At 37.0% G+C, this 23,502-nt stretch overlaps 1 protein-coding gene across 1 annotated transcript; it reads right to left on the minus strand.

Moving 5' to 3' along the window:
- Positions 1-901: 901 nt before the first annotated feature.
- ATP6V0D2 (ATPase H+ transporting V0 subunit d2) lies at positions 902-20,668 on the minus strand. The gene is made up of 8 exons (XM_005517049.3): positions 20,409-20,668; positions 13,445-13,616; positions 11,422-11,600; positions 8,672-8,751; positions 6,737-6,814; positions 3,326-3,502; positions 1,856-1,933; positions 902-1,334 (listed from the first exon to the last, which is right to left on the minus strand). Exons 1-8 carry the CDS (start codon positions 20,536-20,538, stop codon positions 1,173-1,175), a joined length of 1,056 nt encoding a protein of 351 aa, XP_005517106.1. The 5' UTR covers positions 20,539-20,668; the 3' UTR covers positions 902-1,172.
- Positions 20,669-23,502: the final 2,834 nt, after the last annotated feature.

Genomic DNA, 23,502 nt, shown 5'->3' on the forward strand with positions numbered 1-23,502 from the left:
TTATAGAGAGAGCTTTATTATCTCTCAGTTTTTAAAATCATGTTGCCTGAATGTTTTCCATAATTCTGAGGTGTTGACATCAGATATGGGGTTTTTTTGTCTACTCAGCAGGAAATGGATTGCATTTCTATATCATATTTACTGGAGCAACAGACAGCTGAAGAGTGAGATTTGCTGTTGTGCAGCCTGAAACTGAGAAGTCATGCAGAAAATCAAGGTATGACCTGTTTGAAAGATAAAAGGGCAAATTCTTTGAACAGAGTAGGAAGGCAGAATGTTGATAAAGCTTTCAAAATCCTCCCTTTTTCTTTGGCAGAATTAATCTTGTCCTGCTACAATCTGGCTTCAACTGTTCCCTCTATTTTTAGTTACTGATCCTAGCCAGGTCCTCAAATAGCTCAGAGCTGGTGTTGTTTGTGTCTGATGTAAAACTGATACAGACTTGGTTGGCATTTTCATTCATGTTTCATAATCTTCCCTAGTACATACATAAAGACCATCCTTTGGTGTGCTGGGAGGGGATGTTTTTATCACTGTGAACTAGATCAGACCCCCATTGTTCAACACTTAGGGTGCTCCACATTTGACCATAAAGGAGGAAACAAAAACATTTTAGTGGCACTGAAGTTACTTATTTACATTTAGCTGCAGAGAGGAGTCACGTTTAAGTTCTGGAAACTTCCCCTTCAGTTTTGTTAAGGGAAATCTCAGAGTTTCTCTTATTTGTGTATTAAATCCTTCATACAATCTGTATGCCGTGAGAAAGACCCTGTGAGATTGAAGTAGTGGTTTAATTGGCCCTTTGAGAAAAACATTAATTAAAAAAAACCCAAACATTAAAGAGCTTTTCAAATGTCATTGATACAAATCTTGGTTCCACAAAAGAGAAAGACTCTATATGTAAGACCTTGCAGGAGGTTTTTATTGATCAGTTAAATTAAAATAGGCACAGTGGGGGACAAATCTACCAACAATTTTGTGACTAAACCCATTAGTATTTCCTTATGAAATACTCATGTCTCTAATTTTATTACTTTTTTTCCTACACTGATGTATGTAAGGAGGCTCACTAATACAATTTAAAACACCTGATAAGAGTTAATTTTTGAAACAAGATTTTTCTTCTTTTCTATGAAATGATGCATCTTTTCAAGCATTATAGATTCTTAGATTTAGAAAATTGGAATGTAGTTGTTAATTTTGGTCCTGTGTCTCTGAGAAATGCATTCAGCAATCCATACAATATTCCTGCATTCTTGCTCCTTTAACTTCACATAGGCATAAAATACTCCAAAATGAAACTGGTTGTTGAATGCAAGCACATTCAGCTTTACCTGTAGAAAGGATGAAACAAGTGTTAAGATAAAATATCAAGGAAGGTGAACGAGATTTTTATATGGTAGCTTTTATGTTCAAGATTTCTTGAAGCTTTGCAAATATGATTATATTTAGCAATCTCTTGAGTATCAATGTAATTGAAATGTCATTTGTGGATTAATTTTGGTAATAGACTACAGCAATATTACAGGAAATAAAAGACAATGGTGAAATACCTTCTGTAGTAGATTACTCAGAAGAAATTTCATTAAGTGGTGTTTATGAGATGGCTTTTGGATAGGCTATCAGGATTGATAGTTCTGTAAAGAGTCTTCAGAAGAATGTTAAAGGATTAATTTTACTGAAAAAGGTAAATCCTTCTATATCGATTCAGCCAAATGTTGACAGCCATAGAAAATCCATGTTCTTGAATAGAAAGCAGTACAGTGGTATCAAAAGCCTGATATCTCATTCTTGTGTTAATTATTATTCTGTGTGAGTAACATTCATTTTTGTATTTTAAGGTTAGAAGTTTTACCTCATGCTCAAAAAATGCATCTTCCAGTGTCTTCTCTCCAGTGCCACTCCCTACACCTTCAAACACAGCCTTGTATTCCTAAAAGCACAGAAAACCACTCCATGGAAATAAGGTACTTTTGCATTCTGTGCAGCACAGGCACCTTACATTAATCTATAAATTAATCTTTGTAAAGTAATCTTTCTGCATAGGAGACCTCCTGCATAGATTACAATTCTACATAAATCAAAAATTAAAAGCATATAGTCAGCAAAAGAAAGAAAAATCACATTTTTTCCTGTAGTTCTTATCATCATTTCCAATAATTTAAAATAATTTACTGAAGGCACTATAAGAGACTTATCGTAGAATGACATGTAACCTTTCTCTCCTGTGGACAGAGAGCACTGACCTTCTTGTACAAATAGTATCCATCAGAGCCAGAGCTCTAAATGGAGCCAAAACGTTGAACTCTGATCATCACATGGCTGCTCCTTTTATTTCCTGTAGTCAGCTGGATTTGCTTTACCTGCATTAATATTGTATCCAAATCCATTAGTCTGATTTGTCATCCTGGAATATCCTGTGCAGATACACTTGACTTGATTTCTTAGGTGTTACGTTACTGTGTAATTTCCTTCTCTGTGTTTTCGGTTTGTTTTTCCCTTAAAGGAGGAGCGTAGTAGAGGTCTACCACAATTGTTCCAAAATTCATCTAAATAACCCACCATCTCATGAATAGTCTTGCTCCATACCTCATTGACATGGTAAGTCATTATTAAAATGTTCTGCTACATAGGAGCAGATGTACAGCTCCACCTTTGTGGGTTTTCTTATGGAAAAAGTAATAGACCAGACATTTTTTATGTACCTACTTAGAGGTAGATTAAATATTATAGTTAGACAGAGTACAACAGTTAATTCATAGACCAAGTGTTGCAGATTAACTAATGCTTAATGACAGCACTATTTGCATCAATATTAACATTTTCATCTACTTCATTGAATCAATTAGTGATTTAGGGAAAACTTTTCAGAAGGGAAATCTTGTGGTATACTGGCAATAAAACAGGTTTAACTAATCTGTGACATGAATTGTTGGGTCAGCTCAGTTTAAAAATGTTGTATGGCTATGCTCCAAAATCTTGGAGGCAGCAGCAATGAAGTGAAACTCAGTTTGGGAAGAGTTAATGGAGTAGGAAGAATTTTATTTACTAGGTTGTGATTTGGTCTTACTTAAACATTGTTGTAAGAGGAACTTTGTACTGCACTAATGTAATAACGTCTTATTTTAATCTTATCTCTTCATATCAAAAGTCTTTGATCCCATGCACATTTTTGTGAGAACTTTAGTACCTCGGCTGATTTTTTATCTCTCTCAAAAATTCTTTTAGCTTATGTGTATGCTCTTGAAAATTTTGCTGATGTCAGGAGATGTTAATTAAGTATTTGTATTTTGGCTTTTTTTTTTTAATAAATTAGTTTACATACTGCGTAATATTCTGCAACACACTTCACTTGCTCGTAGTCGTCTGCATTGGCCAACAGGTGCAAGCCCTCTGGATACAGTTTTCCACAGGTTGGATACAGCTTCTCTCGGTCATCTTTACTCAGCTCAGTGCCAAATGAATTAATGGTGATGATAAAGGCACGCCTGTCTGCCTCAAACTTAATATGCAAAACAAAGAATAAAGAGGTGTTATTAGACATCTCATTCTAAATTAGGGTGGGCATATTTGGTGGTTTCTTAGTAAGTCAAACTGTGGAAATTTAATTTTTTTTTAAAAATGCCGACTTGAGAGCATTGGAAATGTACCTTACTTTTAAAACTGTAAATTCTTCTTTGCAAATATGCGTTAAACTTTAACTAGAAAATCAAACAAGATTTTGCAACCACAGCTTTTATTCTGTGATTTTTTTCTAAAAGTATAGTTTCTGCTGCTTCCTCATTTCCCTGCTTAGTTACCCAGATGTTGACAAGAAAAAATATCCTCACACCCTCACGTGTAAGATTATGAAATAATGACCTTATAAATAAAACTAAAAAAGGAAAGGACCAAGAATCAACACTACTGCTTGTAACTCAAAGTGGTGTTGATAGCAAAGGCTGAATGAAAATCCTAAAAAAAAGTAGTTTCTCAATGCACATATTTAAAATTATAATTTGATAAGGAGAAGGGGGCTGTTTACTTGCCAAGTTTTAAGTGCTTCAAATAACAGCTAATTTTCAATATGTAGAATCAAAGGCTATATTTCTTCTGTCAGGTTTAGATGCCTGTAATATCTATATTTTCACTTCAGCAGCAGACTGAAAGGCAATCCAGTGTCAAGATCTTGGGTTCTTATTTTGTACAAGGCAAAACTTCGCTTACTATTCTTACAGTATGAATTAAAAATGCAATAGTAAATAAAACCAATATTTTCTTCTGCCTTGAGATCTAAATTGAGTATGGTTTTAATTCTTTCCTTTATTCCTTACTTTCATGTTTTAAGAACAGCAGAGCCCTCGCTAATTGCAGGGATTACACAGGGAAAATCTTCCCAAGTGAATTATACATAGTATATGCATGTTTTAGGGAGCTTACAAAATTTCTTATGCTGTGAATATTTGAGCTAGTTTAAGCCGAGAGGTGCTCTTTTCATTTGAATAACAAGACTGCATTTGCAGCAAAAATCTGCCACTTTAGCCATAAACACTTTTGTGTTTATGCACAATACCAGGAACTCGCTACCCAATGGCAGTGACTTTGAAGTAAGGAAAGGGAGTAAACAGTAAAGGAGCAATGAGAAGAAAATAAGGGTGCTTGAAAATATTTCTAGCTAATGAATAATAGGGCCAAATTTCACCTCCCTTATTAATAAAAATAGGCCTATTAGACCTACTGAAACCGTTTTAGGACAAATTCTTTCTTTTTTTGACTTGGTAAAAGTCATGTAGAATCTAGCTGTTAGATGTGACATATTTTGTTGGTAGAAAACATTAGAGGCATTTGCAACTAATGGCAGCAGGTGTGGGTTCTGCTTCTGGTGGCTTCCTATTTGAGAAAATTTGCAGGGCAATTACCATTCATACAGACCTCTCAATTCATCAAATTATTGGCACATGAGGTTCTCTAGAGAGAGTAAGGCCATGAGGCAATTACTTGGTGACAGCCCATCTGATTGCTGCAGGTAGAGGAGGCGTCAGAGGATGACCATTTCCTTAATGCATGTTTCCATGGGGGAGACTGCTGGTTCAGAATATAGCATGGGGCCATGCCAACAGACACAGCTCCAGTTGCAGTGCAGGGCAGTCCTGCAGTTTCTTGCCAGATTGAGGGCTAAACATGCAGTGTGTGTTGTCCGTGGTGGAAAAGAGATCGTCAGTACTCTTACTGTTTGGCACCACGCATGGTGGTCGAGGAGCTGGGGAGCTAAATACCTCAGCCTCATCCTGTAGGGTCAGGTTGGTAGGTTTTGTAGTAAGATTGCAAAATAAATAGCAAGTATTGTTTTGAACAATTAAACTTGTGGGGTTTTTTTGTTTCTTTTTTTTTTTTTTTGGGAATCCAATCAATAGCAGTCTGTTCTATGTGTCTCTTCAGGTTAATACAATGTTATAGAAAAGGAAATCTTCTATAGAAAAGTTTATCCTCCTGCCCGATTGACATTAGATAGGGATTTTAAAGAAGCTTATCATAGGCTAAATTGTTACCACTGATATAAGGGGAGTTTTACAACATGCTTAAACTAACATTAGTAACTAATCTGCTCTGAGCATGAATTTCTATTTAAAAATGAACTTTTTGAAAAATCTGAATCAACTATGGAAAATGTCTTTATCTCTGCCAGCCAATCTCTTGATTTTTATTTTTAAGGAAAGTCAAAGTACTTAATTTCTATTCAATTTAACTTGATTAGGAGCATTTTGTTTAGAGCATAAATTGAAACACTGTGACCTGCTTAATTAAAATAGGAAATTGCAATCTCTTTTAGGACATTGTTTTGTAAAATGTAATTCAGACACATTCTTTCCTCAGGGATGAACTCCCAGTGTTATTATCTCATTTCCAAATGCAAACTTTTAGTATGATGTCATCAGACCTCAGTGATTTTTTTTTGGTTTCCAGGGTGTAAAATTGCTTATCCAGAAAAATAAAAAAGACTCCTGGAAGCAAGTGGGTGGTCTGGCTGTCAGCCTCTGCAAAGAATTGTGATAGACTAAGTGAGAAAAAAAGAAAAGGAGACCTGAATGCTGAGAATTCAATTTTAGAAATTTCTGCACTTTTTATTAAAATAACAGAGACAAAAATATAATTTGTTAGATGCATGTATGCTTTGTTGGGAGGACATTAGGAACTTTGTATGCCATGGAAAAAATATTAAACTTTCCTGAGCTGAGACAAAAATATAGCACAGAATGTTCTACTTTTTTATATGACACTAATTCCAAAGGTCACTCAACTCTAACCCTCAACCACTGATTTTAATAGGAGAGTGAACAAACTTAACAGTGCCATGAAGCTTGAAGATTATTGATCAGTAAATAGATACAGTAATGCCAGGCTTTAGCTATCCCAAACTCAATAATCAACATTTTTGGTTTTTTTCTACATAATGTAGAGAAATGTGAAAGGGCAAGAGTTTGAGATTAGTGAACCGTTTATTCTGTTCTGCTCTCTGCTACAGAAAAATATTAACTGAGACTGGCTCCTCCCTAGTAATGGTCTAGCTGCTTCTCTAGTCAAAAGGTAAAAGTCACCCTTGAATTCACTATTCATTACATCTTAGAAAAACAGAGGAGAAGCAAACATCTGATAGATACCTTTGCAAATGGAGGGAGATTGAACAGGAAAAACAAAGTGAGATAATGATGACAATATTGTAGAGTACTTTAATGTATAAAGACTGAATGTTTCTTACCTCAAGAATAGGTCTCATGATTTCTGCTGTTGTACCACCTTGTTTTTCACAAAACTTATAAAATGCCTCAAGGTAAGACTACATGAAAGGAAAAAAATATTTTAAATGCTGCTTAAGACCTGGACCAGGATTCCACATAGCCATGAACCTAATTTTTAAATGCTTCCATTAACTTTGTTAATTCCAACTATGAATTTAAATTTGTGTTTAATTACTTAGTTCAAATGAAAGTTGAAATATTCAAATGCAAATGTCTTGTTATTACAATTTGAGATCAAATGTTTTCAGAAATTGTAATAAGACAAATATTTTGTTTTACTTGCTCTCTAAAGAAGGAACTTTTTGAGCTCCATTGAGCTTCCGCTGCATAATAAGCAGATGGCTGAAGGAAACTCTTCATTTATAGTGTGTGGAGGAGGGGATTTGGGCATATGCCATGGCTGTTGGGCCAGCAGGATGAGGATACACAAACTAATCCCTGCTGCTCTGCCCTAAACCCTGGATTAGGACAGAGCAGCAGACAAAGCTTCTGTAATACTGGTCTGCAGAGCCCTCTGGTCTATTAAGGATCCTGGCATCTGCACCCATTTCAAAACACCTGTGCAGGAAGGACACAAAATATCTCAGAGATGCTGTTCTCCCTGCCTCTCAATCTCCCAAAATACTGGAGTAGAGAACATTTATGTTAAAATGCATTTGCTACAACTTCACACAATCTTGTTAGGAGCTGTCACTAACTATGCAATTAAGTGAATTTTAAGTAGAGACATCTCACAGGGGATCTACTGCATAGAATTATGCATTAGGTCATGTATAGTGCTATCTGATAGTAGAGCAGAAGCAATTGATCACATTGACAGCTGAAGTAAAGGAGAAATTATCTATTAATAATTTAATAGTGTTTGCAGAATGATCCCCATAATACTTAGATAAGAAAGAAGAAAAAACCTAATTTGATAAATGTTAATATTTGGTCATCCACACAGGATATAAAATCAAATATGTATCTTACCAAATTAGAAAAAGTGTCTAGTATAGTAGTACTGTGAAAGAATTAAAATACATGAAAAAAATAAAATACATAAGCATAATTGATGTTGTATTGAATGAGAGAATTAGTAAAAGTTTTAAGAATTAAAAATCAGCTTTGGAATTTATAAATATAATTTGTAAGACAAACAGAATTTTATTTTCTTTTCCCCTAGTGCAATCAGATCACTGTAAAAATACTTCCTGCAATCTGGGGAAGCCATTGTTAAAGGAAGATTATTTAGGATTTTGAAGAGAATGTGCCAGGAGCTACTGTTAAGGGTTTGGAGTATGTATAGTCTTTAAAGAGACCATTCTAGGAGTAGTGACCTCTGTGCTAAGATTTGTAAAGTATTTTGAAAATGCAAGGCACATGTTAGATGCATATCCTTGCAGCACTGTGCTGTAACAATGATAAAAAATATTTTAAAAGGAAGAAAATTATACAAAATCCTTAAGTAAAAATCATGTTAGCTAAACTCAAAACCATTAGACCCTTTAAAATCTCATCTTCCTTATATAAATAAAGATAAATGTTAGCCAAAAGCTTGCCTGGGCTCACTCAGGAGCTAAGAGTTCTCTGGCATTTGGTGGATAACTGAGTTATTCGTAAACAAATCTGGATCTGGATATTAGCCTGACATCTAGACCATTTTCATTAATGAGATATTCAATTAGTATTTGGATGCAGACCTAAAATTTGAAAACTCCCCTAACAGTGGAGTAGAAATGAAAGTAGCTGGGTTTCATTTCTGGACTTGAAATCAACCAGATGACCTCAGACAGCTTGTTTTATCTCACCATACTTCTGTTTCCCCATCCATAAAACAGGGTTAATGATACTGACCTGCTTTGCTGAGATATTTGATAAACCCCAAATATTATCATTTTGTTGCAAAAACTTGCCTTGTACAGTTTGTTGCGCATTATTTCAATGTTCATCTCATCCAGGTCGTTTTCAGACAGGCAGTCTTGAAAAAAAGCAGCTGAAAGCAGAGTTTATAATATAGCAGTATAAATCTGTGTGCTGATAATATGCATCTCCTGTCTATTGCTCACCAGTGTGTGAACAAGGATCCGAGGGTTCTGTTGTACAAGAAAGGGTGATATAATAGAGAGGAAGAAAAATCCTCTTGCTTTTCCCCTTATCCTCCTATCCCCTCCTTTTTAATGAGAATCTGCAGTGAGGGGAATCAATCAGTGCTGCAGCCAGAGTCCATGTCTCCAGAGAGAATCAGAGGGGAATGCAAATGAAAGCCCTAATCTTCTCTGAAGTATACAGTTTGGTTATTATGGAGATTTTCTAGTGAGGGACATGAAAAATAATTTTTGTCTATTCTGAAATTGTCAAGGAGAATCCTCCTTCCTATTTTCCCTTTTCTTCTTTGTGTATGTAGTGTGGGAAAGGCAACAGGTTGCAGCTGATAAAGGGCACATGCTTTGACCTTGACCATCTGTGCTTATGGGTCCTCTGCCGAACTGACTAAAGAGCAAGCTTTGGAGCAGGGAGGCAGTGGATGAATTTCACTTGTGCAGCTGGACCATTTAAAATATGATATTCATAACCAACGTGTGCCTCTCACTGTCCCTGAGCTATCCCAGTGATGCAGAGCAGTACTAAGTGACTGTTTTCCCAAGCAGTGGCAATGGAAGATGGTATTTACAGAGAGGATGTGAGCCTGGCCACGTTTTGTGGCCTTATCCCTTCTTACTTTTCCAGCATCCATATTTTTGAATGGAGAATATCAGAAAGTAGAGCCCTGAGAGTTCCCTTCAGTATCTCACTATAGATTTATTGCTCACAAATTTGTCCCATGACTTTAAATAATTGATAATGCTCTCTTCTTTTACAAACATAATTTAGAAGAAAAAAAAAAGAAGTCCAGAAATTTACTACAAGCTGTGTGAAAACAGTGGTTTAGTTTACCTTTTAAAATTAGTTTTCTGCTGGGATTTGTTATTCTGAAGGATTTGGTGAGCAGCAGTTCATCACTCACTGTGAACAAACCACTGCTCTCAGGAATCTGTAAACAGTGTCTATATTTCTCATCAGCTTTGTCCACTCCAGACTGCATCATGGACTTTTTATTCTGTCTACACATGGCAGCACTGTTCATTTTAGCTGTCCTGCTCTGTCCCTTCTCTGATTTCACTGAACAGTGTGCCAGTGCCCAGGCACTGGTGGGAGTGTGCTGCAGGGTGGGCTCTGGGAGGGAGAGGCAGGACTGTGCTGTGCTGGACACAGCCAGCTCCAGCGGGGACCCACCACAGGGCACAGCCAAGCCCCTCAGTTGAACAGGTATGGCTGAAGGGGGGTACCTGAAAACCAAATTGCGACTTTTTCCAGGGCATGTAACGCTAGGACAAGGGGTAATGGATTTAAACTGAAAGGGGGAAGTTTAGATTAGATATCAGGAAGAAATTCTTTACTGTGAGGGTGGTGAAGCACTGAAACAGGTTGCCCAGGGAAGTTGTGGATGCCCCGTCCCTGGAATTCTCCAAGGCTTGGTTGGATGGGGCTCTAAGCAACCTGGTCTAGTGAGAGGTGTCCTTGCCCATGGCAGAAGGGCTGGAACTACATGATCTTTTAGCTCACTTTCTACTCAAACCATTCTATGATTCTATGGTTCTAAACTCCCCCTGCTCCTTGTGACACATCCTGCCTGTCTGGAGGAATGCAGTGTGACCTGGGAGGGTAGCAGGGGGGCAAAGAAGAGGAGCCTGGCATGAAGGAGCAGAAAAGGCTGGAGGAAAAATATTTTCCCCAAGTGTCTAAATGTTTAATTGTTTTCTGTTTGTTTTTTTAATATCTGGATCATATATTAATCAGCAATAAATCAAGTTAATTTCCCTACAGATTTAGTCTGGTTTTGCCTGCAATGGTACTTTGTGGGTGACCTCAGCCCACAAGCTCCTTTTTCCACCTTTTTCTCCTCCTCATTGTTCTGAGAGTAAGGGTGAGCATGTGGCTGTGTGGGAATTTTTTTCCTGTCTGGGGCCAATGTACCAGACCTTCTTGAGAAGCAGAACCCAGAACCTCTCACAGTACTGAAAATGAGAGCACATAATTGTTTCATATACGTTCAAATCCACCCAGTTCCATCTTATTCTCAGTGCCCTTCACAGCTGATTAGGTTTTGTTTGTGTTGGCTGCTGCATCACATTGAGCAGAGTTTCATCTTAATTTCATAATGTGACATTCCCATACTTTACTCTGCTTTGCTCTTAGATTTAGTTCTTCAAAATAAGATTTTTCTTTATATTTGAACCATGCCCAAATCTCAAGAGGGAATCTATGTTCTACCACAACATCTAATATTTATTAGTAGCTGTCTCCTTGATCCTTAGTGAAGATATATTTTTAATAAAATGTAGGTGTTGAAATAAAAATATAGCTGTTTTAAATCAGTAACTACTTTGAATATAAAAGATATACATTGCACTTCTTTTCTCTGTGTCAGCTACCCAAGGTGGATGTAGAAGCTATAAATAAATGTTAATAGAATATGTCCTGAACACCACTTGAGAAGTGCTTCATCCACTAGTCAAGATTTGTATTATCAAAACACAGCACATCCAGTGGGAAACATCCTGTTCTAAGGAATACAGGATTAGTAGTTTTAAAAAAAAAATAAGAAATAATTTAGTATTTTTACCTAATGGTGTGTCAACCAAAATTGCATTGAAGAGTTCAGTGGGGTTTGAGGCAATGCTGACTGCTTCCATTTGCTCAAAACTCCCCAGTGGATGGCACTTGGGAACAAGTTCAGCTATAGCTCGCTGATGTAATGTGCCAGTTATTAAAAGAATGACATTGTCAATCATATAGCTGTATCTGTATTGGAAAGAAAAAGCAAAAATAAATTATTTTTACAATCAACTTTCACTTGAAAAAATAAAAACCCCAAATTTTTGAAAATTAGCCATAATACCAAAGTATTATCAGGAATGTATAATCATTCTGTATCAATAGCTCATCAAAAATCAACAGAAGTTTTTAAATAACAAGGAGATAACACAGCACTAGTTTTAAACCACGTGACTGATTTAGAAAATGGACACTTTTGAAGAAGGTGCTACTGACATTTGAGTATAATAAGCATAACAGCTGAGAGATGTAGATTCATTGTAACAAGTGACAGTGAGCGGTATCCAAAGCAAATCACCTGAGCTATCAACTTTTCTAGTTTGGGATTTTTTATTTCTTATAAAATACCACCTGGAAAAACAAGTACATGGGAATCTCTGCATTAAAACTGCAGAATTTATGCAGATGATCCAGTTTTAGGGTTTTCTTCTCACTCGGCTTTAAACATCCTCCCATGAGGGAGTGAAGAACAGGCCCTTAGAGATTTCTTCTCTACTACTTAAAGTTTTCTTTGAAGTAGAAGTTTTCTATCAGCTTCGTACTAATTTTAGTGTCAAAGAGACTGATAAGGGTCTTGTCAGTGACTTGGAAGGGAACACTATTCCCTTGAATGCCAGTCTTGAGTTTGCATTGGTGACTAAGAACACAGCTAGAAACATAGATTAATATGTTCTCACTCAAAACCTGTGAAGAGGGCTTGAGGATTTGGTGGAATGTAGTTCAATGATCTGTGTGAAATATCTTTAACCAGTTATCCATTATTTAAAAAAAATAACAGTGTGCAAAGGTTGTGCATGCACATCTATACCTTTATGTCAGTGAGTGTGAGAAAAGAGCTGCCATAACTTTCTTGCTTTCCTTTTAATTTTCCTGAAACAAAATGTAAACTTATGCCTAGGGGTCACAGGCATCCTAGGACAGCCTTTAAGATCCTGTTAATATATTAGCCTAAAAGTGGTCAGCTACACATGACCAGAAAAAAAATATGAGGATACTTTCTTTTTCACTGTTATAATAAAAATGTTCCTTGAAAGTTACTTAAACAGTTAATTGTTCTTGTTAAAATATATTAAAAGTATAAGATCAAGGGGAATAAATAGCTAGGTAAAATATAATTCTGGTATTTTGCTAATCCATGTTATACTCTTATAAAGCAGATCCCCGTTTTTAAAGTTGTTTAAGCTATTAATTTGCAAGTTTAATCTATTTATGAGGGTATTGAGATCAGAGTTTTCTCTTCATCTGGCATCAAACTGCAGCTGAACTTTCAAAAAATGCTACTTGGATTTAAGTACCTTGCAATATGCCATATAAAGCCTTCCTGGTTTGTATTTATTTGCTTCAAGTAGTATAAAAATTATGGTAGGTGTAGGATGTATTGTGTTTCCCCCTTTAAAAAAGGTCTACAACTTGCCAAATGCCTATGAATTAAATCACTTCCCTGTACATCATTAAATCGTTAATCTTGCATGAATCATCACCCCCCCCAAATGTAGTTTTTCAAGTTCTCTGACGTAAACAGTGTTTGAAAATTTTAAGCATTTTTAATTAATCTCTACTACTTCTTCTGCCATTGATCACATAAAAAATCCTGCTTGTGTTCTTTAAAATAATTAGTTGCAAAACAACAGCTTTTCATATACACATACAGTTTCAGAATTTATATTAGCAAGTAAAGTATGCAAATGTAGCAGTATCAAAGTAATTTTGTGGTTTTTAAAACTGAATAGAAATTCCAATATGTTGAATTTGCTCTATTTTAACTGCTTTTTCTACTACTGTGTGGTAAGCTATGTGGTAATATTACTTACGTGACAAAATTCAGAAAAGTGGCAAGTGGTTCAAAAGCATGGTTTCTAAAGTAATGAAATTCTGTGAGTAGTTTTGTTTTCAGTTTTTCATCAATGGTGGAAATAGTGAGAGGGCCAGTTTCATTAGCCAAGAAGTTGCCATAGTCTGTAGTCTGTAGATGTAACTTCAGATCTGGAATTGAATTCAGGAAAGACTATGAGAATAAATTTTCATATTGTCTGCAACCCAATTTTTTTTAAAAAGTTAATTTCTAATACATTTTTATATTAAGCAACTGAATATACTGTATGGGAAAGTTTTTTGCGTAGATCTAATATAGTGTAAATGCAAAAGTGATGCACTGATTTGTACTGTCTTCTACCAGCAAGCCTTTCTGCATGCTGTCGGAAAGAACAAATAATTCATGGTTTTGTCAGAAGTTTTACCATCAGCATCCCAGGTAGACTGTTACTACTGCCTCTAGTCCCTCCCTTACCGGGTTTGTTCAATGTTTCAATTTCACTGATTTGCACCACTATAATACATCAGTTGTTTTGTCTGCTGCACTCTCGAGGACTGTTTTGCATTAATAGGAATCATCTCTTAACTTTGGTAAGATTTTAAATATTCCCATGAAACAGCTAAATCTCAAGATTATAATCTTCTGTTATCAGGCTGCCTGATGAGAAGAAAACACATCTTACCTGGACTCCAAATGGATTCTGTAGTGGAGCACTTGAAAGCGGAGAGTTTACACTCTCTTAGCATTTCTGGTTTGGCTTTCTCTGATTTATGGCTGCTACTAGCAAATCCTAAGAAGCTGTTCCAGAAACTTGGGTCATTGTGACATTTCCTCAATCCTGGTGACTGGGGAAAATCAGTTGTTTTGACCACAAAGTTAAAATAAATTTTCACCATATCGTAGAATTAATATGAAAAATTTTATCTGCTAGTCATCTTTTAGCATGAGGCATAAGCAAGCATTTGAATCAGTTCTTGCTGTTCAAACCAGTGTATTGTTTTCTTTTAGAAAAGGCCCCACTGCAATGCATAATTGTGTTCAAACGCTGTATTAAAATTATTGCAAATTATAGATTGGGATACTGTTATATGATTTGGGCATTTATTATAATTAGGTTTCTTTGTGAAATCTGAACTGATAATTAGGGAAAAGGCCAGCAACACTCCCACTGACAGAAATAAGGGTGTACCTGTAAGGAAGTTAATTTGCAATTAGCAAGGTAAGTATTTATGTGTACAGCAGCTACTTTTGCCTCTTTCCCCATGTATATACTTCCTCAGCATGCAATAAGGCTGCCTACACTGAGACTTAAAGCAAAAGAACTGGTACATTATGAATCAGGCTCCTACATTTAGCACTGTAGCTTACTGAGATAAACTTCATAGAGTCTTCTATGCAAGTTGGCTGCCACTCAAGGCTGCTCAGAGTCCTGTCCAGTCTGGCCATGAATATTTCCAGCATCTCTAGGCAACCTCTTCCAGTGTTTCACCACTCTCTTTTTAAAAAATTTCTTCCTTATATTTAGTCTGGATCTATCCTCTTTTAGTTTAAAACCATTGCCCCTTGTCCTATTGTTACAGGCCCTATTAAAAGTTTGTCCCTATCTTTCTTGTAACCCCCCTCAGGTATTGAAATTTGGTAATAAAGTCTTCCTAGAACATTCTCCAGGCTCAATAGCCCCAACTGTTTTTCAGCTTTTCCTCATAGGAGAGATGTTCCAGCCCTAGGTGCTGATTGTCTCAGTGGCCCTACTCTGGACTCACTCCAACAGGTCCATGTCCTTCCTGAGCTGGGGACCCTAGGGCTGGACACTACTCCAGGCAGGGTCTCACAAGGGCAGAGTAGAGGGGGAGAACCATTTCCCTCTTTAGATGCTTTAGATGCAGCCAAAGACACTGTTGATTTTCTGGGCTGTCAGCTCATGTCTGACTTTTCATCCAAGTGTAGTAGACATCCAAGTCCTTTTCCACAGGTCTGCTCTTAATTCCTTCCTGCCCCAGCCTGTGTTGATACCAGGGATTGCCCAACCCAGGTGTAGGACCTTACACTTGGCCTCACTGACTCTCGTGAGACTCCCATGGGCTCACTCCTCCAGCTTTGCTAAATGACATCCTGTCCCTCAGTTGTGTCAGCTGCACCACTCTGTTTGGTGTCACCTGCAAACTTGTTGACGGTGCACTTGATCCCACTGTCTGTGTCTTTGAAGAAGATATCGAACAGTAAGGTTTGGTCAGCAGTCCCTAAGGACCCTTCAGGGGCACCGCCCATCACCGAGCTCCATCTGGATTTTGAAGCATTGCCCGCTACTCTCTGGATGCAGCAACTCAGCCAGTTCCTTATCCACCAAATACAGTCTATTCATCAAATCCATATCAAATCACATAACACACTTAGAAAAAGTCACGGTTTCAGTACAGAATTCCATGTAGGAAGAGGAGAAAGAGAATCCAAATATGAAAAGAGAAACACAATTGAAGAAAAAGGGAAAGGTAAGCAAGGTTAAGAGAGAAACAAAAATCCAGTAATACCCAGAATTAGTCCAACTATATAAGACCAAGTTTTTAAAAGATCACTAATATTTTGATTTTACACCTACATTTCCTGTGAAAACTGTTCATTTCTACTTTTTTTTGGTTGTTGTTGTTGCAAAGAGTACAAAAATACTTGGCATATGCTGAGATTAGATAATACTACTATATTAGATTCAGAAATGAATTCCAACTTTTCTCAATTCATTTTCAGGAGAACCACAGATATCTATCTTTAGTCAGACTCTGTAAATGCCTTTCAAATCAGTAGTTTTCAGGGGCTAACTACTTAAAGACTGTAAAACCCAAATATAAGCCCCAAGTACTGACCATTCTGAAGTGCGATTAACATCATCATAAGACGAACAGAAACAAAAACCTGCTGATCAAGAGTAGTTTCACAAGACTTTGTTACTGTTCCTCAATTCTCTGATTGATTGATTGATTGAGTGATTTCGTAAACCATGACTTAATATAAGGCATGAAAAATATTAGCTATGAGATATTAAATAGCCTTACCCATCTCCCAAAAGCCATGGAGGAAATGTTATACCCAGGAATGTTGGGTTTATATACCTGTCAATTACACAGCCTGCTTTACAGATGTATTTCTTCAACTGAATAAATAAATGCCAGCATGCATACTGTATGGAAGAAAAAATATTCAACTCTAACTTATGGTCTTGGCCAAAACAACCACCCACAAACTCCTACACCATATGATCAATCAGAAATGTCATAATCAGAGTTCACATCAAGACAGAGTTCAGTGCGGCTCAGACTGAACTGGTGGTCCTAAATTACAGTCCTTTCTTTGCTGCTGGCATAAATAAGGCCTGGGAACTATCACAGTCAGACACTTGCACTAGTGACATGACTTGGTGACTCAGCAGGAGTAGATGGCTGAGCATTACAGGGGCCTCAGACATCCCTGTTTGCCAAAACTTTTTATTGATGGTAGATCTCCTTTTTCTCAGGGTCTCTTGGAGACCTAGACAAGACTCTGACCTTTGTCCTAAAGATCCCTAGGAAAGAAAATTCCTGTATTTCAGCTGTCATCTATTCATTTTGATTGTCATGCATCTGCATTGTCTATTTTCTTCTACAATTACATGCAGGAAAACAACTAATAGGAAAAGTATGACCTTAAATATTCATGAGTTTGCTCAAAACTGAACAGCAAACAAACACAATTAACTAAAGTATGACTAAAATGAATTAATGCACAGAGGGAGACTAGTTTAAGATGAATGCAATCAAGACAGGAATGACCCTGATCAGAAAGAAAGAGTATTGTGAGAACTTTAACAAATTGTTAACGTCGTCTCTTGGCATCAGGTTCATGGTAAATTTTCTGACTCCTCACTTTCATAGCAGTAACCAATTAGCTGCAGTTTTCTCTCAGTTAACATAGTTATTTCAGCCACCATGTGCTGGCTCTAGTAAGTTAAGTAAACTTATTTCAGTGATTCTGTTGGGAGCAGAGTCGTGATGCTTGTCCTTCTGTGACCTAGCCTCCTTTTCTACAGAAAGTAGAAAGAGCAGAAGTCTTTCTTTCACACAAAAATGCAGGAGAAGAGCAAAACACTGCATTTAGACACCTCCACACCTTCACACCCCCATATTCTACTTCAAAAACTGTCAGCAGTGTTGCTCTGGGAACCTCATTCCCTTGAAACAGATTATACCAAACCAGTACCATGCAGCCCATGGGGTAGCTCCATGGAAATCATAGTAGTTCAACCAAGCCAAAAAAGATGTCTAAATGAAGCTGAAAGTCTCTCCTCCTGTCTGTATGGCCCTGAATTTGGAGGATACAGTGGTATCATTACTCTGTTAGCAGTCTTCTTTTTATTCCTGTCTCTCTTTTACACTTACTCTGTGATTATCAAGCAGATGTAAAGCACTAATCTACAGTTTTTCTTGTGGTTCTTCAGTACTGACATTATGGTTTCCTCTCTAGAGATACCAAAACCACTTTGAAATTAAAAGATCTTTTAGTTTCTGTGTTACTTTGAGTGGTTTTGATTTTTGTTTTCTGCTTGTTTGTTTTGGCATATTTATAGTGTTTTTAACTTAGGCCGTTTTTTGTGGTGTGGTGCTAAGCCACAGAATGCAGAACTGGGTAAATTTATTACCTTTTAATGTGAAGACATGATAGCACTACTGAGCAAACATCACAGTACTACAGCACAAATCCTCTTGCTGAATATTTCAAATTTAAATAAAAGACAATGTATGAGATTTACTTTAGAGGTAGGGGTCTGTGGGTTTGGTGCACTGTACACTCATGATGAAAGTTCAGTATTACAGCATCCTACATGTGCAGAGAGATAAGTGTCTTTAGCATCATGTAGAAATCCATTATTTCTCATATTTTTATTATAAATAATATATTTGGTAGGTAAATGATGGGAATCTTAGCTGTCTATAATAAGTAGACAAAAGTTACAATGGTGAAAGAGATGTAGCTGAATAGAGAAAAAGGGAAAGTGATAGTGGGTAGTAGAGATGTGCTTGAAGGAGGGATGATGAAGGCTGTGACTTCTACTGATGAAATAATTTGCAATCTAAAGTTGAATGAACACTAAATATATAAGTTTCAAAAATAAAACTAAGTGATATTCCCATTATGAATTTTAATTAGGAATGCTTTTTATCTCTCTGGTGTTACCTGTCCATCTGCTGCATGCTCTTAAAAGTATTGAAGGCTTATATATCTTAGAAATATTTGAAAATTACTTCATGGTGGTAAATAACTTTCTTGTAGCATGACTTAAAATTTAGGGTGTGTTTTAGATATTCTAAACTTAACGAGCAAGTATTCTTTTGTGAAGGGTGCAAATAATCCCTTTTGCCTATATGTTTTTAACTCTGTATATTTTCTACTTATTCAGAAGCTACCAGGATGGTTTTTCCTTCATGAAGCTTTGGATGACATCATTTATTGAGTTCATCTGCAGGGAGAAGTGAAGTGACAACACAGTTCAATTATTCTACCAATGTGTCCTATATGTCTTTTATAGATGTTTGAAGCTGTTACCTTTTTTCCAAAGTCATACTTATGCAGCAGGACTTTTTCACTTGAAAAAGTAAATACAATATCCAGAGTTTCTGTAGAGTCTGTAAGTTGCACAGATCACAAATGCTGGAACAAATAGGGCAAAGAAACAGTTGATTTTGTCCAGCTGACATAAGGAATAGATTTCAGTTCTCAGAGTGATTGTATACATCTGTTCTGTGTGTCTGAAGTGCCACTGTATTAAATGGAGAGCTCTCCAGGGTATCAGCAGCAGAAGCAGACACATGCATTTGGTCAGTTCAACAGTGTCTAAATTCCATTGCCTGTATCTCTTCTTTAACCATAAGAGGAACTTTATCTTGTGGACAGGTAAATGTCTATGTGCATTTCTTTAAATGTAGTTGTTTTAATCTGAGAGATGAATGGCAAGCAATCTTCCTAGACTTACGTTATTATTTATATTAATAATTTAGACAGCCTCAAAACTCTGTTGGATATGGGATTCATCATTCTTCACTTTTTCTTACCCCAAACCCATCACTGATACAAATCAACCAAAGCTCAAAATAGAGTGAGCTTATTCCTTGCCCTCCTTCCTTTTCCAAATTAATCTAATAGACTGCATGTTATAGAAATTGAGTGCATGATAGCTCAAAGCTCATAGCTTTCATTTTACAGTCAGGAAAATGAACTTTATGTTCCTTTAGAAAGGTGATTTCTTTCTGTTGCATTTTTTTCCTGCCAAGTGTTGAAAGATATGTTACATGATTCTTTGGTACAAGTCTGTCTTCATCAGGCTGTGACCAGTCTCGGCCATGGAAAGCTGTTTTGGAAACTACTGTGTGTTCTCTTTATTACTGTGGCAAAGTCACCTTGAAAAGAGCTTTTCTTTTTTTTTTTTTCTATTTCCCTAAGTTTTATCTTTGTGGAGTCTAGTTTTCTGTTCCTGGTAAGCCGAGTCTCCACCCTAAAACTCAGGAAGTAACAAATTAATAAAATAATATATTTTGTAGCCAAACTCAGAGCCAAATAGTAAGCTTTTAATAAGATTTTGGAAACTATCTTAAACAGCTGAAATGGTGTGAAAGTTCCAAAGCTAAACCGCTCTATAGGATGGTTAAAATCTGTGAGAAGGTTGCTAATCTCCATAAGAACTCTGTGGATGAGATTTCTAAACCTTGTTGGTAAACCAGAAAGTCCCATCATCTGTATTGCTTAGCAAATCACAGCCTGGACACAAATCACAGTCTACAGAAAGCTATTAACTTAAATATGAGAACAGTTCTTCAAAGGACATCAAGGTTATCTCTGGGTTTAAGACAAACTCTCAGTAGTACAGTCTTTTCCCTTCCCTTCTGCAAACACCTCAGCAACAGTGTTTCTTTCTAAATGAAATAAACCAGCAGACTCACCTTCCAGTGTCTCACACTGTGCTAAATTGACATAGTCCGCACTTGTCAAGATCCCAGCTTTGAACCCTCGGACCAGACCCTCCAAGTAGCCATGGTCCGCATTGAAGTAAAATTCTGAGTATCCTGGCATGGAGAAAAAGATATTTAATCTCTCTTCTGGGTACTTGATGGCACTGAATATCTGCCACCAGCTGTTTTTCCCCTCTTTGGAAGGAGTGACAAATAGTCACGGAATTCCTGCCAGCCTATGATTGTGTTTTACCAACTGGTTTCTTCCTGTTTCTTGCTCCTACTGTAGTTCCAGTACAGTTGATGCTTACACAATTGCCAGCCAGTAAATCCAACTCCCTCCTGTCAAAGCCAGAAAATTAATCTATTATTGTTGGAAGAGAAGCCAAAAAGGAAGTACAGGATTTAACCCCTGCTTGCAAGGATGCTCTGTACTGCCTGAAGAATGAGAAAGCTTGAATAAAACTTTCATATTTCTTAACTGTATTATAAACAGGAAGTTATCTCAGAATGACTATAGAAAAAATATTTCTGCAGTAAAGTAGTAGTCTGTGGCAGAACATAGTCTATTCAAGGAGCTTAGATGGTTTAGTAGTATCTCTGTATTGCTTTATTTTTTTAACATTTTTGCTTGCTGGAAATTTTCTGTTGCTCATCTCTATCACTACGTATGTACACAAACTAAAAGAGCCTTCTAATAATTAATGTGAACATTAGTTAATGCGCACAGCTGAAAGGTTTTTGAAGGGTTTGACTTTCACTGTCCTTGAAAGTCAGTATCCAGAACTTGCCTTGAAACCATAGTTTGTCCCAGTGTGCCAGCCATACCTAAAAACACTCTCACATTTCTCAGAGCTTTGAACATGTTTGATGTGTTGTGTGGCTGAAGGCAAGCACCATGGCTAGTCTATTGACCCTGGTGCTGAAATGTGCCTGCAGCAGGAGTTGTGAGTTGGCAGCTAGTGGGACAAGGCTGTGGCCTCTCCTGGGAGGGCAGAAGCTGATGAGACCTTGGTACTCACCAGATGATTCCTGTCTATACCATGCTGCTCCAGGCACAGCAAGGCTTGGAAGGCTGCACAATGAGGCACAAGATGCCTGCATATTTGCTGCCAAAACAGCCACCCCCTACCTCCTCTAGGAAGGTCACTAGCTGGCTGGTTTCTTGGCTGGCCGGCTGGGAGCCTCCAAAGAACTGGCCACAAGCCACCGGGCAGCTATGCTGAACCAGGGGAGCAATACAACTGCGCCTTGAGGGTCAAATCAAAATTGTTTCAGGCTGGATATTACCCCACCTGTAACCCATGGCAGGGGAAGTAATGACAGCATTTAGACACTTTGAAAAATCACATGCTCAGACATGCAAACTAAATTTAGTTGAAGTTCAGTAGGGCCAAGAGTACTGAAGTTTGCTCCTCATACACTGGGTTTACAGTTTTAAGTCAGTCAGTTCTTAGCGCTGCAGAGTTAACCCAGCTAAAGAAGAATGAGACAGATTAGGCCTATTAGACGATAGAAACAAAACATTTCCCTCCCCCACACAAACGATTTGTTTTTGTCTCCCAAGTCTGCATGCCAGCAGCGCTCAGAACCTCCTAATGCAAGAAATTTTCAAGGAATTTTGTCAATGATGTTTCAAAAGTCAGAGAGATATTTCAGGATACATGACTGCCATCAGTGCTTCCTTACTTACCATGTGACAATAACCACATTTTAACTTAAACCTACTTTTTGCTGTCTTCTGCTTTGTTCCAGCGTGTTTTGCTAAACAACATATGTTTTTCGCCTTTTCCAAGAAAAGAAGTGGAGAGAGGTAGTAATAATTGCTGTGTACATGAAGAGACAGCGTGAAGGTTTAACCTACAGCTCTCCAGAGTGTGTGTTGCATAAACAAGTAAGGTCTCACAGCAGCTGAGCCTCCCCCAGCTGCAATCACAGCGTGTCAGAATGTGGCACACTTCCAGCTGGGGGCAGCCCAAGGTTGTGCTCCCCATCAGCTTCCAAAGCTTCAGACAGCAGAGCCAGTGCAGAAGTGGCTTTGCAATAAATCCTAAATTTAGTAAGGTCATGTAAATACTGCCTGGCAGGTGTAAATACCACCACTGGTGATCCTCCAGTGGGAAAGTACTTCCATGGATCTATAAATATTGATGGGACCACCACTTGAAGTATAATCACTCAGCAAATGGCTTAATGAAATCAGTGTAATTTTGAATGATTTCAGGAAACTGGAAAATCAGGATAAAGTCTTGAGTGATGTTATCTGCTAAGGGATAAGGTGTCAGATAATTTGATCCAGATTGATAGACTGCATTTGGCAACCTTAGAAAATCCTCAGTTCTCTGATTTTTTGTTGAAAGAAAAGCTGAGGAAAAGAGACAGCTTTAACAGCAATTTAAACAAATTAAAATTAAAATTAAAATTAAAATTAAAATTAAAATTAAAATTATGCATACAGTTAGTTAATGCACTAAAATTTTATGGAAATATATATATATTCAATATCCATTGTTACAATCTATCAATATAATCTTATTTCTTATAATGAGTGGCTAGTACTATATGGGTTTTTTTTACACTTGTAGTGGGCACAGGTTTGTTAATTATTGGGTTTTATATCAATGATTTTAATTAATTTAATTTTTATTTCTGTAGTGCTGTGAATTTGCTTTTACAAATTACCATGTGAGAAAACACAGTTCTCTCACCTGTTAGGTTTGTGGAGTGCAAAGGTTGAGATAATTTTAAAAGAATCTTTTAGCAGTGAGCTAAACAAATATTGATAGTGCGCTTGGGAGGAGGAGTTATTTCAGGTTAAGCAACATTAACAGCACACAGCTCTTCAGATATAAGCGTTGAATTTAACCTTTGACACTGCAAGTTTTCAAGAGACCTTGACCCAAAATGCATATATTACTTAACCACAAGAGGTCATCATAACACTGCTCTAAGCCACCTTATTCCAGTTTTTTCATGTCCACTGAGAGAAACTTGGAAAGAAATATGAAAAAAGGTATACATTTTTTAAACTATTTACAGCTAATCTAAAATTAACAAAAAATCTGACCTATATTGATTATTTGCT

This window comes from Pseudopodoces humilis, chromosome 1 (genome assembly GCF_049639895.1).
Source record: "Pseudopodoces humilis isolate 2021_Gansu_Grassland_sample_001 chromosome 1, ASM4963989v1, whole genome shotgun sequence".
Classification (NCBI taxonomy): domain Eukaryota; kingdom Metazoa; phylum Chordata; class Aves; order Passeriformes; family Paridae; genus Pseudopodoces; species Pseudopodoces humilis.

What these genes read in the sequence shown, in the direction of transcription:
- ATP6V0D2 (XM_005517049.3), bottom strand. Translation starts at nt 20,538, where the DNA reads ATGCCAGGATACTCAGAATTTTACTTCAATGCGGACCATGGCTACTTG. An exon ending in ACTTTTCTGAATTTTGTCAC is followed by an intron (nt 11,601 to 13,444) that starts GTAAGTAATATT and finishes TTTCCAATACAG; the next exon opens with ATACAGCTATATGATTGACA. An exon ending in TGCGCAACAAACTGTACAAG is followed by an intron (nt 6,815 to 8,671) that starts GCAAGTTTTTGC and finishes CCTTTCATGTAG; the next exon opens with TCTTACCTTGAGGCATTTTA.